The sequence below is a fragment of the Balaenoptera musculus genome, chromosome 11 (genome assembly GCF_009873245.2).
Source record: "Balaenoptera musculus isolate JJ_BM4_2016_0621 chromosome 11, mBalMus1.pri.v3, whole genome shotgun sequence".
NCBI classification, from domain to species: domain Eukaryota; kingdom Metazoa; phylum Chordata; class Mammalia; order Artiodactyla; family Balaenopteridae; genus Balaenoptera; species Balaenoptera musculus.
The window spans coordinates 23768759-23785635 of NC_045795.1; the positions used below are offsets into that span (position 1 = coordinate 23768759).

The 16877-nt window shown below is 47.4% G+C and overlaps 1 protein-coding gene, 1 long non-coding RNA gene and 2 other non-coding genes across 4 annotated transcripts; all 4 read left to right on the forward strand.

Annotated features, from left to right (window-relative positions):
* The first annotated feature begins 3790 nt into the window (after positions 1-3790).
* Positions 3791-5952, forward strand: LOC118903172. Its single transcript, XR_005021736.1, has 4 exons — positions 3791-4118; positions 4315-4358; positions 4829-5052; positions 5745-5952. It is a non-coding gene; the product is annotated as an uncharacterized LOC118903172 (long non-coding RNA).
* LOC118904591 lies at positions 4173-4235 on the forward strand. Its single transcript, XR_005022043.1, has one exon. It is a non-coding gene; the product is annotated as a small nucleolar RNA SNORD48 (small nucleolar RNA).
* On the forward strand, positions 4661-4727 carry LOC118904588. The gene has a single exon (XR_005022040.1). It is a non-coding gene; the product is annotated as a small nucleolar RNA SNORD52 (small nucleolar RNA).
* Positions 5953-13252: 7300 nt separating the features above from the next.
* Positions 13253-15676, forward strand: LOC118903173 (heat shock 70 kDa protein 1B-like). Its single transcript, XM_036867937.1, has one exon. It carries the CDS (start codon positions 13451-13453, stop codon positions 15374-15376), a length of 1926 nt encoding a protein of 641 aa, XP_036723832.1. The 5' UTR covers positions 13253-13450; the 3' UTR covers positions 15377-15676.
* Positions 15677-16877: the final 1201 nt, after the last annotated feature.

Genomic DNA, 16877 nt, shown 5'->3' on the forward strand with positions numbered 1-16877 from the left:
AGCCTTTTTGTTCTTTTCATGGACAGTCTCAAAACAGAAGCAACTTAATAGCACATTTAATTATGAACGAAGAGGAAATAAAAGCTGTGCAGCATAGATCTGGGAAGATGGGGAGATGGGCGTTCCTCCCACACAAGCCCTTCCCTAGGGGCTGCTTCTCACTGGAGCAGTTGAACGTCCTTAACACTTCCTCTAGCCTGATAAATCCCAACCTTGTTCCTTCCAGAAACTGACCCTGGGAATATCTACTCCAGAATCAAATTAAAGTTCCCTGTGTTTTATCTTTCAATAAATCCTTCCTCTCTGGGAAATTGAAACAACTTAGGAATGAGAAAGAATGGGAAGCCTTGTAAAGGAAAAGCTTGTAAAGGAAATAGTATAGTTTTGGTTCCTGGGCCAATTCTCAAAGGCCGGTCTTACTTACAAGATAGGTGCACTGTAATATTATAGGCTCTGACCATAGCATATAGTATGTGCAGTTTAACTGCTGCAGAAGCAGAAATTGGGGGCTTGCTTAACTTTTAAAAAATTTAGCCAGCCGAGCAATAGAGGGAATAAACCTTGTAACTTCAAATCACTGGAGCCATGGTTCTCCAACCCAGTGGTATACTGAGACCATTTGGGAAGCTAAAGAAATACTGATACCGGGATTCCCTGGTGGCACAGTGGTTAAGAATCCGCCTGCCAATGCAGGGGACACGGGTTCGAGCCCTTGTCCGGGAAGATACCACATGTTGCAGAGCAACTAAGCCCGTGCGCCACAACTACTGAGCCTGCACTCTCGAGCCTGGGAGCCACAACTCCTGAAGCCTGCGTGCCTAGAGCCCGTGCTCCACAACAAGACAACACACCGCAGTGAGAAGCCCGCGCACCGCAACAGAGAGTAGCCCCCACTCACCACAACTAGAGAAAGCCCGCGTGCAGCAACGAAGACCCAACGCAGCCATAAATAAATAAATAAATAAATTTATTTAAAAAGAAAAAAGAAAAAAGAAATACTGATACCGGTCCCGGAAGAATCAGAGTCTCTGGAAGTAGGCCAAGAAATTGTATAGAATTAAAATTGTCTCAGTGTTTCAGCCAAAGTTGAGAAAAAGCCACTGCACCAGAGGCTACTCCTGATTATGTTTTTAGAGGTATGGGGACCCAAGAGAGGCAGGACAGGAAGGTGTCAGTGCTTCCAGGAGCAGCAGCTGGTGGCAAGGGGCTTTCTGCTGTGAACCAGTGCTGGAAGCCTTCCACGGCCTTAAAGTGTTGATTCACTGGCAGCAGCAGCGATGATAAAGGTTAGGGAAATCGCCAGCAACGGCTTAACGGGCCAAAGAAGAGAATTCCTGAAGCTGGGCCAACTACTTTCATGAGTCCTCATTAGGGAAATGGTTCATTAAAAAGCAACATCAGGAAATTTTCTTGTCCAGTGGTTAGGACTCGGCGCTTTCACTGCGGGCCTGGGTTCAGTCCTAAGATCCTGCAAGCGGCGCGCCACAGCCAATAAAAACAGCCACTTTAGAATATGAGAAGTCATCACCTACCTGTACATATACACTTCCTGGAACTTAAAATCACTTTGCAACATCAACCACAGGCGGAACTCAACCACTGGGAGCTGAGAAATGTGTCAAATAAACAGATGAATACTATAGGATTCTTGGAAGAGATTTTTTAAATAATATTTATTTTGGGCTGCGCCGGGTCTTAGTTGCGGCACATGGGATCTTTGTTGCGGCATGTTTAGTTAAATTCATTAACTTGAGATGTCTGGTTTTCTTTAATTTTTTAAAAAATTTAATTTAATTTATTTTTTATACAGCAGGTTCTTATTAGTGATCTATTTTATACATATTAGTGTATACATGTCAATCCCAACCTCCCAGTTCATCCCACCACCATCCCCCCCTGCCACTTTCGCCCCTTGGTGTCCATACATTTGTTCTCTACATCTGTGTCTCTGTTTCTGCCCTGCAAACCGGTTCATCTGTACCATTTTTCTAGGTTCCACATATATGCGTTAATATACGATATTTGTTTTTCTCTTTCTGAGTTACTTCACTCTGTGTGACAGTCTCTAGATCCATCCACATCTCTACAAATGACCCAATTTCGTTCCTTTTTATGGCTGAGTAATATTCCATTGTATATCTGTACCACATCTTCCTTATCCATTCGTCTGTCGATGGGCATTTAGGTTGCTTCCATGACCTGGCTATTGTAAATAGTACTGCAATAAACATTGGGGTGCATGTGTCTTTTTGAATTATGGTTTTCTCTGGGTATATGCCCAATAGTGGGATTGCTGGATCATATGGTAAGGCTATTTTTAGTTTTTTAAGGAACCTCCACACTGTTCTCCATAGTGGACACATATACACTACCAAATGTAAAATAGCTAGCTAGTAGGAAGCAGCCACATAGCACAGGGAGATCAGCTCTGTGCTTTGTGTCCACCTAGAGGGGTGGGATAGGGAGGCTGGGAGGGAGAAGCAAGAGGGAGGAGATATGGGGATATATGTATATATATATCTGATTCACTTTGTTATATAGCAGAAACTAACACACCATTGTAAAGCAATTATACTCCAATAAAGATGTTAAAAAAAAAAAAGCTATAATGAGGTATCACCTCACACCAGTTAGGGTGGGAATCATCAGAAAATCTACAAACAACAAATGCTGGAGAGAGTGTGGAGAAAAGGGGACACTCTTGCACTGTTGGTGGGAATGTAAATAGATACAGCCACTATGGAGAACAGTATGGGGTTCTTTAATTTTCTATTTTAATTTATTTATTTTTTTATTTTTGGCTGCATTGGGTCTTCTCTGCTGCGGGAGGGCCTTCTCTAGCTGCAGCAATCGGGGTCTACTCTGCGTTGTGGCTCCTTTTTGTTGCGGAGCACGGGCTCTAGATGCGGGGGCTTCAGTAGCTGTGACACGCAGGCTCTAGACCGTACGCTCAGTAGTTGTGGCGCAGGGGCTTAGTTGCTCCGCGGCATGTGGGATCTTCCTGGACCAGGGATCGAACCCGTTTCCCCTGCATTGGCAGGCAGATTCTTTACCACTGCGCCACCAGGGAAATCCCTTGTTTTCTCTAATTGACAGTAATCTTATGAAGTGCCGACTACCCGATCTTTGTCGCAAAAACTCTTACATAGCCTGGCTTCTCCCTTACCTCTTCAGAGCTGAGAGGCTGCGACCAGGCCTAAGTCCTCAGTTTTATCCACCAAATAAAACAGATTCTCAACTTTTAGGACGTGCATTTTTTTTCAGTGGACACAATTATACCTTAATAAAGGTGTTTTTAAAAAAAAAAAAAGGACAGGAAGTTTAATGTACCTGACAGGTCTTGCAAATTCAGATTTCGTTGGCTAGACAAAGGAGGGTGGCAGTCCCTTGGAGGGACCCCCGAATCCAAACCGGGACAATTGAGAACTAGAGCGAAGTCCCTTGGTTACACAAGCAGGGACAGGACTATCTGGGAGGCCACCCAGGAAGAGCGTTCAGCTGCGCGCGCACTTGGCAGCGTCGCGGACTTCTCCGGCCTGGCCAGTCACTTGTTTTTTTGTTTTTCAAAATTCACAAAACATCTCCGAATATTTCCCCAGAAAAATGTGACACGTTCACTCATGGACTCTCTTTCACTTAACTTTAGTCTTGTTTGGACAAGCGATGGGGAAAATTCTGAGGATCGAGACAGGCCTCTCAGAAGACAGCTATAGGCCCGTCAGGCCCCGACGCCACGCCGCCGTAAATAAACGGCCCTGGCCCAGGCCTTGTTGTTCTCTTTGTGCAGTGAACTCGTGGGTGGCGAAGATGGTGGCTTTGGGATCCGCCTGGCGGAAAAGGAAGGCTACCGCCTGCGCCATCTTTGCACAGCTGCCGGCGTACAGGTACCTCAGTACCTCAGGGCCGTGTTGGACACTGAGGGGACCGAAGTCTCGGGCTGAGCAGGATGAGCTATCATTACAGACTAGAATTTCTGATGTCTCTGTGATTCCACTGCTTGGAACTGACCCAGCCCAGGGCAGGGGGGACTTGTCTGGTAGTCGCCCTGGCTTCTGCTAACTCACTGGTTTCTTCCCAGGCCCCTGATTTCTCGAAGGAGGGTCCGCAGCGCCTCGAGGGTGAGTGGATTGTGCGATATGGAGTGGCTGGTGGTTGTACTGGGGGAGGACGGAGATGATGATGACCCCAGGTGATTCTGAGTGTCTCGCTGACGCCATCACCGCAGCGCGCTGACCACCTCCATCCCCCGGGTTGGGATCCCTAGTATTTGGGCTCGGGGGAGCCACTTATTCGTGTGTCTCGTTTCTCCATTAGGGAATTAAGACGTTCACAGACCGGTGTGTTATTTTTGAATAAAGGTGAGTGTTAGGTGTGCGGGCGCTCTCAGTGTCTCTCACTTTTTTAACTCCCCAGAGTTTTGTTTAAGCCTTGCTAAACCTGCTTTCTCCACTTGTTTTACTACTACAAACTACCCTGCATGCTGGGCCTGCTTGATGGAGCTGTTCTCCGCAGTTCTAAGTTTGTTTCCTACTTCTTTTCTCTCCTGAACTTCCCATCCCTGAATTCTTAATTTGCTAGATCCGTATACCGGGGCTGTTGTCTTTGAATGTTCTAGATTCCTCCCCATAATGGCTTCCCTTGATCCAGGTCTCCCTGAATTGGGGATGATGATTTCTCAGACTAGAGTCTCTGATGCTGGTCCTGATGTCAAAATTAATTTCTGACTCATTTGGGGAACTGGATACTTGGATTTTTGAGAGGAGCCAATGGGAGGGCTGTAGCTCTCTGCTTGTATTTCTCATCGGTGGTCCTGCTTTCATCTTTCTAGCTTGAGAGCTTTGGAAGCCCAGCCGGGGCAGTGCCCCTTCACAGAGATTCAGGGATAGCCTGGTGGCTGAAGGCCTAAAGTTTGGAGTTCTCCTCTTGGAGAAGTGCTGTTGGGATGGCTGGGATGCCCACGTAATGGTTCCTGCCACTTCATCAACAAGCTGTGACAAGAAGTGGAGAGTGACAAGAAGTGGAGAGTGGCGTGCCTTCTGCCTGGGTACTGTGGTAAGTCTCTTGCTGGTTTTCCTACCAGCTCCAGAGTGGTAATGATGACCTGGTTGGACTAGAGTCTCTGAGAACTTCTCTGAGGATCTTTGAAACCACCTGATCCACTCTTATGCTTCTTTCCACCCTGTGTGGCAATTCCCCTGCCCACCCAGACCTTTCTTTTTTTAAAGTAAAACTGGTATATAACTACATTAGTTTCAGGAACATAACGTTTTGGATATTTATATGCACTAGAAAGCGATCACCACAGTAAGTCTAGTCACCGTGCAACTGATCCTTTTTGCCTAACCACCTTTCTTTCTGATAACTACCAATCTGTTCTGTATCTATGATTCATGCTTTTTAAAAATAATTTATTTTATTTACTTATTTTTGGCTGCATTGGGTCTTCGTTGCAGTGCGAGGGCTTCTTCTTGTTGTGGTTTCTCTTGTTGTGGAGCACAGGCTTTAGGCGCTCGGGCTCCAGTAGTTGTGGCACGCGGGCTCTAGAGCGCAGGCTCAGTAGTTGTGGCACATGGGCTTAGTTTCTCTGCGGCATGTGGGATCTTCCCGGACCAGGGCTCGAACCCGTGTCCTCTGCGTTGGCAGGCAGATTCTTAACCACTGCGCCACCAGGGAAGCCCTAGATTCATGCTTTACTGCCAGTTGCTTGCATGTTCCTAATATGTGTTGCTTTTATGAAATTTCAGAATTTTGCTGACACAAAGGATGTTCTCTACCTGGTGTTGGACAGATCCTCGGAACTTCACATCTTTCCTGCATTAACCGGCATGAGCAGCTGTCAACCTCCTGGGGTGGAGGGAGGGGACTGCCTAGAAATTTGGGGACCAAACTCAATTAGGTGGCCTTTACTTGGTCCTACCCAAAGGATTCCAATAAAAAATATATATATATATTTTAAAATTTATTTTTATTTATTTATTTATTTTTGGCTGTGTTGGGTCTTCATTTCTGTGCGAGGGCTTTCTCTAGTTGTGGCAAGCGGGGGCCACTCTTCATCGCGGTGCGCAGGCCTCTCACTGTCGCGGCCTTTCTTGTTGCGGAGCACAGGCTCCAGATGCGCAGGCTCAGTAGTTGTGGCTCACGGGCCTAGTTGCTCCGCGGCATGTGGGATCTTCCCAGACCAGGGCTCGAACCCGTGTCCCCTGCATTGGCAAGCAGATTCTCAACCACTGCGCCACCAGGGAAGCCCAATAAGATATTTTAAAGCAAATAAAAAATAGATTGGTCTCAGTGAAAACAAGATGGTACAGAAAGATTTAGGGACATGAAAGGTTAACCACCAGTGAATGAGCATCACAGTTGACATCTAGCTGTACCTCTTTGCAACGACATACAAAAAGTAGATTTGCCACATATTGACACCAATGTTAAGAATTTCTAGATTGATTTTGATAGTATACTAATATTTGAGGTTTTTATGACACCATTAACACAGACATCCAATTTTCCTTTTGATCAATTGGTGAAAACATAGGTTGTCCAGATATATTTTAGAAGCATATACTGTTGGTTGCCAGGGGCAGGGAATGAGGAAATGAAGAGTTACTGTTTAATGGATATAGAGTTTCTGTTTTAGAAGATGAAAAGAGTTCACGGGGATGGATGGTGATGATGGTTGCTCAATGTGATGAATGTTTATTACCACTGAAGTGTATGCTTAAAAGTGGTAAAGATGGGGAGGGGGATAAATTGGAAGATTAGGATTAACACATACATGCTACTACATATTAAAAAAGTAACTAATGTGCTATTGTATAGCACAGGGAACTCTACTCAATACTCTGTAATGGCCTATATGGGAAAAGAATGTAACAAAAAAGAGTGGATATATGTATAGCTGATTCACTCTGCTGTATACCTGAAACTAACACGACATTGTAAGTCAACGATACCCCAAAAAAAATTTTTTAAAAAATGGTAAAGATGGTAAATTTTATGTGTATTTCACCACAGTAAAAAAAATGGGGGAAAAAGCATACTCTGTGCTCCTATTTGTCATCGTCATAAAGGAGATTCCCCACCAGCATGTACAGAGTATGCTGCTATAAGGCTGTATTGTAAATTATCCAGCTTCTGGTAAGGGGGCGTTTGAGCTTCTGGTCATGGTATATACCAGTGCTGATTCCCTATTAATTTGCACCCATTTGAAGTTGTGTTGTAGAATACATTTCCAAAAGTAGAATTTCAGAGTCAAAGGATTTGGGCATTTAAAGTAGTAATGTATGTTCCATAAAGTTGTCCCAGTTTATACTCGTAACAACAGTCTCCTTCAGAGTGCCTGTTTCTCTACCTGCCATCACTACTCCAGGTGGAGTGTACCAGTTTGTGTACCTAATAATTCATCTTTTAAATATTGCACATCTTTTGCATCTGTTTTCCTATGGAACGTTTCCAGCTTGGTCCCCACTCAGCAAAGATTTTTTCCAACTTTTATTTTCCTTAATCATCTTTGCCAGATCTTTTTTTTTTTTTCCCTCCTTGAAATTGCCCTGTTTGGTACTCCCTACAGGACACAGTTAGCTGCTCCCATTGCTATACTCTGACCACGGGTTCTGTATAATCTTAGCAGCCACCATATATTTAGTGCTTTGGTCTGTCGTAGGCTTTTTATGTGTTTCATTTTATTGAATCCTTAAAACCTTGCAAAGTAGATATGTATCTACCCTACCTTGCAAGCAAGGAGAGGAAAGCTCAGGGATGTTAAATAATTTCCCTAAGGTCAGAGAGATAGGAGGTATTGAGGCCCCTGAGCTGGACACTGGTGTTTGTCAAGTGGAGTAAAATTGAAGCTTGGTTCTCACCCAGACACTCCAAGGACAAAGCAAGTGGCAGAAGCTGAGCTCTGCTGAAGTTAAGAGATAAGATGAGCATTCCTGAGGTCAAGGTAAACTTCCCTGTCTGCACATGCGCAGGAAGGCTCCTTGGGGGTCAAAAAGGGAGGGGGCACCACCCCATAATAAGTGTCGACATACCCCCCACAGGCCTCTGCAGCGGAATCCATCTTGGCAAAAAGCTGCACTCGCATCTTGGGGAGGGTCTAGGACTGGTCAGCTGTGAAAAAAGAAACAAGATAATTGGCTAAAGGTAAACAAAGACCCGGAAGACCCGTCCTACATGTGATTTAAATCACCCTTTCACGGTACTCCTCATTAGAGAGGACACCCATATCCTTTGTCTCCGTGTATTTCTGCCTTGCTTCCGTCTTAAATAAACTGTTTCTCTGTGTGCTGTTCTCCCACTTGTGCTGTGTCTCTAATAATAAACTTTGTACCTGTTCTTACAGTTGTTGCCTCCTTGAAACATTCTTGCTTTCAAATGGGGCAAGAGCCAGGGAACTTTGCTTCTAGCCTCTAGCCCCTGCTGGACTAGCGGCTAGGTTCTATTCCCGGGCAGGAACTAAGATCTCTCTTCAGGACCACTCACTGGTCTCTCCGAGATCAGTGTCAGTCAGGATTCAAATTCCTTTCTGTCTAGTATATAATACACCTATGGCCTAGCTTTAAACATTTCCAATAACTGAAGCAAACCTCTCTTTGCTTCCATGTTTCTTTTTCTCCCTCCCACTCAGAGGACGTCACCCAGCTGAATTGTGGCTGTATCATTCTTTGGCTTTTCTTTGTACTCTGAATTGAATGTGTCCCTAAAATATTGTTTGGTTTTGTGTTTTGTATCTTTTTGAGCTTCATAAATATGGACTAATACTCCACGTAGTTATGTTGCAGCTTGGTTCTTTTTTGTTCACATACTTCCCTATAGTTTAGATTCTACCCTTCCAAACACATTTCTGCCCATTTTTATTTAGGCAAAAAAAAAACAACAACAATTCTAGGTTGATGGGTGTCTCTGGGTAGTGTACGTGAGGACTTGCATTTGTAAGTGCATTTTTCTAGGGTGACAGTATCACATAGGAAGTACAGGGGACTGGTTAAGATGTAGGGAGCCAGACTGAATACTTATAGTTGTTCAGCTTTGGCTAAGTTACTTAGCCACTCTATTTCCTCATTTGTAAATGGATAACAGAGTAACTACTGTTTTTATTTTTTAATTTCTTTATTTTTATTTTTGGTTGCGTTGGGTCTTTGTTGCTGTGCACAGGCTTTCTCCGGTTGCGGTGAGCAGGGGCTCCTCTTCGTGGCGGTGCATGGGCTTCTCATTGCGGTGGCTTCTCCTGTTGCAGAGCACGGGCTCTAGGTGCGCTGGCTTCAGTAGTTGTGGCACGTGGGCTCAGTAGTTGTGGCTCGCGAGCTCTAGAGCGCAGGCTCAGTAGTTGTGGCGAACGGGCTGAATTGCTCCGCGGCATGTGGGATCTTCCTGGGCCAGGGCTCGAACCCGTGTCCCCTGCATTGGCAGGCGGATTCTTAACCACTGCACCACCAGGGAAGCCCCAAAGAGTACCTACTCTTACGGAGTTGTTAGGTTTAACTATATTTAAATGCACTTAAAACTGCCTAACACATAGTAAGCCTTATTTAGGCATTAGCTACAATTATATTATTCCAAATAGTTTAGACATTAGCTAACATAGCCTAGTCAGTACCTCATCCAGTTTTCCTTAGTCCTTGACATTACTATTAAATGGTCAACTTCATTTCTTGTCCATAGGGTCTCTTCTGCATTCTCTTGCAGAGAATGATCCAAGTCCTGCCCTAGGTGTTCAGACCCTCCTTCCTTTGTCAGTCCCAGGTTTAGAGTATAAGAGTGAGGGACTTCCATGGTGGTGCAGTGGTTAAGAATCCAGCGGACATGGGTTCCATCTGATCCTGGTCCAGGAGGATCCCACATGCCACCGAGCAATTGGGCCCATGCGCCACAACTCCTGAGCCTGCGCTCTAGAGCCCGTGAGCCACAACTGCTGAAGCCTGCACACCTAGAGCCCGTGCTCTGCAGCAAGAGAAGCCACTGCAATGAGAAGGCCATGAGTCGCAACCAAAGAGTAGCCCCCGCTCGCCGCAACTAGAGAAAGCCTGCATGCAGCAACGAAGACCCAACGCAGCCATAAATAAATAAATAAATAAAATAAATAAATAAATAAATTTACATTAAAAAGATTGAGCTACAGCCATGGTGAAGATGGTCACGTGAACTTTTCTTAATTCCAGGCATGGAAATCACTTTCCAGTCCTCGCATTCCTGAGCCCTACAGCCTCTCTTCACGGGGGTGACAGTGATTTGATAAGACCTCTACCCCAAAGCACACTGAATCTTCTTCACCCCCAGGAGCACTTTCAGAAGTAAACAGTCCTCCCAACCCACTAGGCAGATCTCATAGCTCTCCAAAATTAATCTACGCAGAGACTGGCCTGCCATCTCAGCTACTGAAGCCCGTGAGCCTCCCAGGCCTGTTTCCCCAGGCCTCTCATCCCTGGAATCCTTAGCAACTGGCTAGTGCACAAGCCCCTCCAGAATGATACCTCTACCTGCCTGTTGCTTGTGCCCGAACTCTTGGAGTCTGCTTGAGTCCTGTTTGCATATTCTATATCCAATTTGTCAGCAAATCATGCTGGCGATACCTTAACACCAAAATTTGGCCGCATCTCACAACTCTACTGCTCCTTGACTCTGGTGGGATCCACCATCGTCTCACTTAGCTCCCCTGCGTGATGCAACAGCCTCCAACAAAGCTTCTGGATGTAATCTGGTTTGTGAGGAAATCCTAGAGCCAAGAAATAAAAACTGTTTTGGACATTGTTTGCAGGAATATAACTTTATAGAATCCCTTTGGAAAACAGTTTAGCAGTACCTACTAAAAATGAGGCATGCTCTCTTCAACCCAGTGTTTCCACTTCTGGTGATGCACCCTAAACACTCACATACAGATACAAGGATTAATATACACATCCTTGATGGTACTGTTGGTAAGGGGGGAGAAAATAAGGAACTCACGTGTTCTCCAATAGGGAAATGGGGGTATATTCATAAAATACACCATGTGTTACATGCAGCAGTAGGATGACTAACATACCAGCGTGGATTAATCTCACAATGTGAAGAATAAAAGCAGATCACAGAAAAATAGTATGTAATGCTTAAAAACATTTACCACTAAACAATATATTGCTTAAAGTTCCTACTGTATAGCACAGTATATTCAATATCCTGTGATAAACTGGATAGAAAATAATATGAAAAGGAATATATATATGTATAACAATCATTTTGCTGTAGAGCAGACATTAACACAACATTGTAAATCAACCATACTTCAATAAAATAAATTTTAAAAAAACAATATACTGTTTGGAGTTAAGTATCATAGTAAAAACAAAAAGAAATGCATAGGACCGGGGCTTCCATGGTGGCGCAGTGGTTGAGAATCCACTTGACAATGCAGGGGAAACAGGTTCGATCCCTGGTCTCGGAAAATCCCACATGCCGCGGAGCAACTGAGCCCGTGCGCCACAACTACTGAGCCCATATGCCACAACTACTGCAGCCCACGCGTCCGTGTTCCACACGAGAGAAGCCACCGCAATGAGGAGCCCAGGCACCGCAACAAAGAGTAGCCTCCACTTGCCACAACTAGAGAAAGCCCGCGTGCAGCAACGAATACCCAACACAGCTAAAATAAATAAATAAATAAAATAAACAAATAGAAAAAAAAAAACCCCTGCCTCCTCCCACTTGTGCTGTTATGTTTTCTACGCTCAAGACATGTGAGTACAGCAATGAGTATACTTCTCTGTGGGTTGTGAACCCCGCACTGTTGCCTTAATGTCCCTCACATTTTCATTTTAGGCGCTTAACAAGGGGTCTTGCATTGCCCACAAAGGATGAAGAAACAAAGCCCGAAACAAATTACCAAATATAACTGTATCTAAAACAGGAAGGAAGGTAATGCACAGAAAATTGAAATCCAGGCTAAAAAACTAAATGGAAGAATTACGTGCACAGCAAAAAATCTGAAGTTTTAAAGGAGCTAGAATCTGGGTCCTGCCAACCTCTCCCACTTTACAGCACCATCCCGACCAGTTTGCTTTCAAGTGAGCCACCTGCCAACCTGCTGTAGCATATGATGCTGTTAAAGAGGAGTAAACATTCCCGCCCCGCCCTCGCAGGCTCACCACCACATCACATTTATTTTAAAGCGGTGGACAGCCTAGAGGCTGCAAGTGACAAGGCAGAAGGCCGAATTCCGGACTCAGATTAATCCTGGCACCACCAATCATCCGAGGCTGAACCAGGAATGAAGAAGGCAGAAAGGAAACAGGGGAGTGGCCCGGACCCCAGGCTGGGAAAGATGAGGAACTGGGAGAGCCCCAAAGGCCTAATGATAGCTGAATTTCTACAGAGATTTTTTTTCTTCCTCAAGCCCCAGTCCAGACCGAGGAAAACGGGAGCGGTTCTGGGCGGGGACAGGGGCGCAGTGGATCCAACCCTGCCCTTCCCTCCCCACGCCCCTGACCGAAAACGTCCCTTCTAAGGCGTTGGGAACCTTCTCCAATTTAAGAACCGTCTGTTTACCTGATTATACTTTCCTTTTGAAAATTCAAATTTTCCCATCCCCAGATATTCCATCCATATAGGGCTAAAGATGACGCCAAAACTATACTGCATTATCTCTTTCCTTGTCCTTCCTATTTTAAAAATAAGATGGGAAAAACGCCGGGATGGCCAAGGCAATTCTCAGGCAGCCCGGCCCCTCCGCGAACCGGCCCAAACGCGGCTGCTTCCATCAGCGTCAGGCTTCAATCAGCGTCTCTTTGGGCCACAGATACCCCACCCTCTTAGAGAAACTCCGGATCGTTCTGTAATTTGGGTCTCCCCGGAATCGTGTACCCCCTAATCCTACTTTAAACAATCAAACTTATTTGAGCCCCACGAACCTCTCACCGCCCTACTTATTACAAGCCTAGTGCTCATCCTTCCGGTCGACATCCAACTACTTGGCAGGCGGCTCGCCAGGGAAACGGAGACAGGGTGGCCGGAGTCAACAACGACTCTTCCCGGCGCCTCTCCCCCCTTCCCTTAGGACTCCAGTTTCCTCCAGCGAATCCCAGAAGAGTCTGGAGAGTTCTGGGAGGGGCGGCACCCAAGGGGCTGATTGGTCCCAGAAAACCAGGGGGCAGGACCTGAGGCGAAACCCCTGGAATATTCCCGACCCGGCAGCCGAACTGAGCTCTGTGATTGGCTGAGGAGGGAAAAGGCGGAGCTTGATGAAAAACCATAAACACAGAGCCGCCCTCAGAGAAACGGCAAGCCAGGAGAGAGCTGCTAGGATTGGAGTGGTTGGTGAGCGCAGCTTCCGCAGACACACTATCTGCGAGGACCACCCCGAGCGGCACCGGCGCGTTCAGTTTTCGGATTCCGAAAGGACCGAGCTCCTCGTCGCTGAACTCGTTGGCCGTTTTCAGGTCTGAAGTTCGTTGCGGAGCCGAGAGGGCGGGACACCGGCATGGCGAAAAGCACGGCCATTGGCATCGATCTGGGCACCACCTACTCCTGCGTGGGGGTGTTCCAGCACGGCAAAGTAGAGATCATCGCCAACGATCAGGGCAACCGCACCACCCCCAGCTACGTGGCCTTCACGGACACCGAGCGGCTCATCGGCGACGCGGCCAAGAACCAGGTGGCGCTGAACCCACAGAACACCGTGTTTGACGCGAAGCGGCTGATCGGCCGCAAGTTCGGCGACCCTGTGGTGCAGTCGGACATGAAGCACTGGCCTTTCCGGGTGATCAACGATGGTGACAAGCCCAAGGTGCAGGTGAGCTACAAGGGGGAGACCAAGGCGTTCTACCCCGAGGAGATCTCGTCGATGGTGCTGACCAAGATGAAGGAGATCGCCGAGGCGTACCTGGGCCACCCGGTGAGCAACGCGGTGATCACCGTGCCGGCCTACTTCAACGACTCGCAGCGCCAGGCCACCAAGGATGCGGGGGTGATCGCGGGGCTGAACGTGCTGAGGATCATCAACGAGCCCACGGCTGCCGCCATCGCCTACGGCCTGGACCGGACGGGCAAGGGGGAGCGCAACGTGCTCATCTTTGACCTGGGCGGGGGCACGTTCGACGTGTCCATCCTGACGATCGACGACGGCATCTTCGAGGTGAAGGCCACGGCCGGGGACACCCACCTGGGTGGGGAGGACTTCGACAACAGGCTGGTGAACCACTTCGTGGAGGAGTTCAAGAGGAAGCACAAGAAGGACATCAGCCAGAACAAGCGGGCCGTGAGGCGACTGCGCACCGCCTGCGAGAGGGCCAAGAGGACCCTGTCGTCCAGCACCCAGGCCAGCCTGGAGATCGATTCCCTGTTCGAGGGCATCGACTTCTACACGTCCATCACCAGGGCGCGGTTCGAAGAGCTGTGCTCGGACCTGTTCCGGAGCACCCTGGAGCCGGTGGAGAAGGCTCTGCGCGACGCCAAGCTGGACAAGGCTCAGATCCAAGACCTGGTCCTGGTGGGGGGCTCCACCCGCATCCCCAAGGTGCAGAAGCTGCTGCAGGACTTCTTCAACGGGCGCGACCTCAACAAGAGCATCAACCCCGACGAGGCGGTGGCCTATGGGGCGGCGGTGCAGGCAGCCATCCTGATGGGAGACAAGTCTGAGAACGTGCAGGACCTGCTGCTGCTGGACGTGGCTCCCCTGTCGCTGGGGCTGGAGACGGCTGGGGGCGTGATGACTGCCCTGATCAAGCGCAACTCCACCATCCCCACCAAGCAGACGCAGATCTTCACCACCTATTCGGACAACCAGCCCGGCGTGCTGATCCAGGTGTACGAGGGCGAGAGGGCCATGACGCGGGACAACAACCTGCTGGGGCGCTTCGAGCTGAGCGGCATCCCACCGGCCCCCAGGGGAGTGCCCCAGATCGAGGTGACCTTCGACATCGACGCCAATGGCATCCTGAACGTCACGGCCATGGACAAGAGCACGGGCAAGGCCAACAAGATCACCATCACCAACGACAAGGGCCGGCTGAGCAAGGAGGATATCGAGCGCATGGTGCAGGAGGCGGAGAAGTACAAAGCCGAGGACGAGGTCCAGCGCGAGAGGGTGTCTGCCAAGAACGCCCTGGAGTCGTACGCCTTCAACATGAAGAGCGCCGTGGAGGATGAGGGGCTGAAGGGCAAGATCAGCGAGGCCGACAAGAAGAAGGTGCTGGACAAGTGCCAGGAGGTGATTTCCTGGCTGGACGCCAACACCTTGGCCGAGAAGGACGAGTTTGAGCACAAGAGGAAGGAGCTGGAGCAGGTGTGTAACCCCATCATCAGCGGACTGTACCAGGGGGCGGGTGGCCCCGGGGCTGGCGGCTTTGGGGCCCAGGCCCCTAAAGGGGGCTCTGGGTCTGGCCCCACCATTGAGGAGGTGGATTAGGGGACTTACTATTGTTTCTCTGTATTCCTCTTTGAGACAGAGGAGACCCAAGGACCTTGGTATTTCCCTGTATGTTAGTCCTCTACTATAGCAGTTCATTCTAAGGTTAGCTTTTAACCTTTAATAATTAGCTTGCTTGTCTTTGTTATTTCTGTATGTTATAACCAATGCGTTCACCAGAATGATTTGCGTTTCATGTAAGTTGGTACTGTAAGGGTCGCTTTCCTGTTTTGTTTTTCCCTCTCTCAAATGGATTAACACTGCCACCTTCTGTCCTATTTTTTGCTTTGTAAACATACCCAAACTCATGGAATTAAAAACTTGTATGCTTAAGGAATAAGAATAAAATGTTAAATATGTATGTCTGCTTTTATTTGGGGAGGGATAATAGTCTCTTCTCTGAAATCCATAGACCATGAAAGGGCTGTACTTCTGAAGAGAGTATCATACGTATTAGGAGCCGTGGGTATGGCTGTTTTTGTTGGGACTTTATTGTAGGTGGTAAATCACATCCAGGACAGAAAACAAATTCCAAGTGCCCATTTTGATTGGGGTGGGGTTTGTTTTAGGTAAAAGTAGGGATGGGAGCTGCAGTAGGGTTTTGGGGAGGAGAGATTGTTGTGGTGTCAAAGGCAGTGTTGAGAGGGGTTCATGGTTCCTTAGGGTCTTGCACTCACTGTGTGCAGAGCTGTTCATTTCTTACTAGACCTGTGAGTCTTCCAGTCTTTTATTTAAGTTATGAATTTAGGGGTGGACGAAACAGTAAAAATGAGATGCAGATTCATACTGTTTTATAAATCCCACTTGAGTGACTTAGTGCAAATTACTTAGCCTCTTAGTTTTGGTTGGCTTCTTTCAAAATAAAGCGTTTGTCTGAGTGGCCTCAGTTCCAAAGATCTAGATCACTTGAGCAGAAATGTGCTATAGGCAAGCAACATGTTCAATGAAGGTCACTGGAGCTGCAGTTATTCAACTGAGGGTCTGGGGGAGTGAAATACTGAGAGTTTGGGGGCATGGCAATAAAGAGGAATGGGCCAGGCACTGCACCTGGTTCTCTGAGTCCCTCCTGTAATCCTCAGTAGTTCTCATCACACCACCCTCTAACTTAGGTATTGTAAAGTTTTTTTTTTTTCATAGGTAGCATGTGGAGGTGGTCACTTAAGCTATATCCAGAGCAAAACTAGGCAGGAACAAGTGATGATTTGGGGGCCAGGGTTTTTTCACACTGCCTGAACACTGGGGCTAGCGTGGGTGGTTCCTGTCTGGCTGTAAGTGGTGGTTTTACCCCAGTTTTAACAATCAGTAGCCTTTTTGTTGTTTTCATGGACAGTCTCAAAACAGAAGCAACTTAATAGCACATTTAATTATGAACGAAGAGGAAATAAAAGCTGTGCAGCATAGATCTGGGAAGATGGGGAGATGGGCGTTCCTCCCACACAAGCCCTTCCCTAGGGGCTGCTTCTCACTGGAGCAGTTGAACGTCCTTAACACTTCCTCTAGC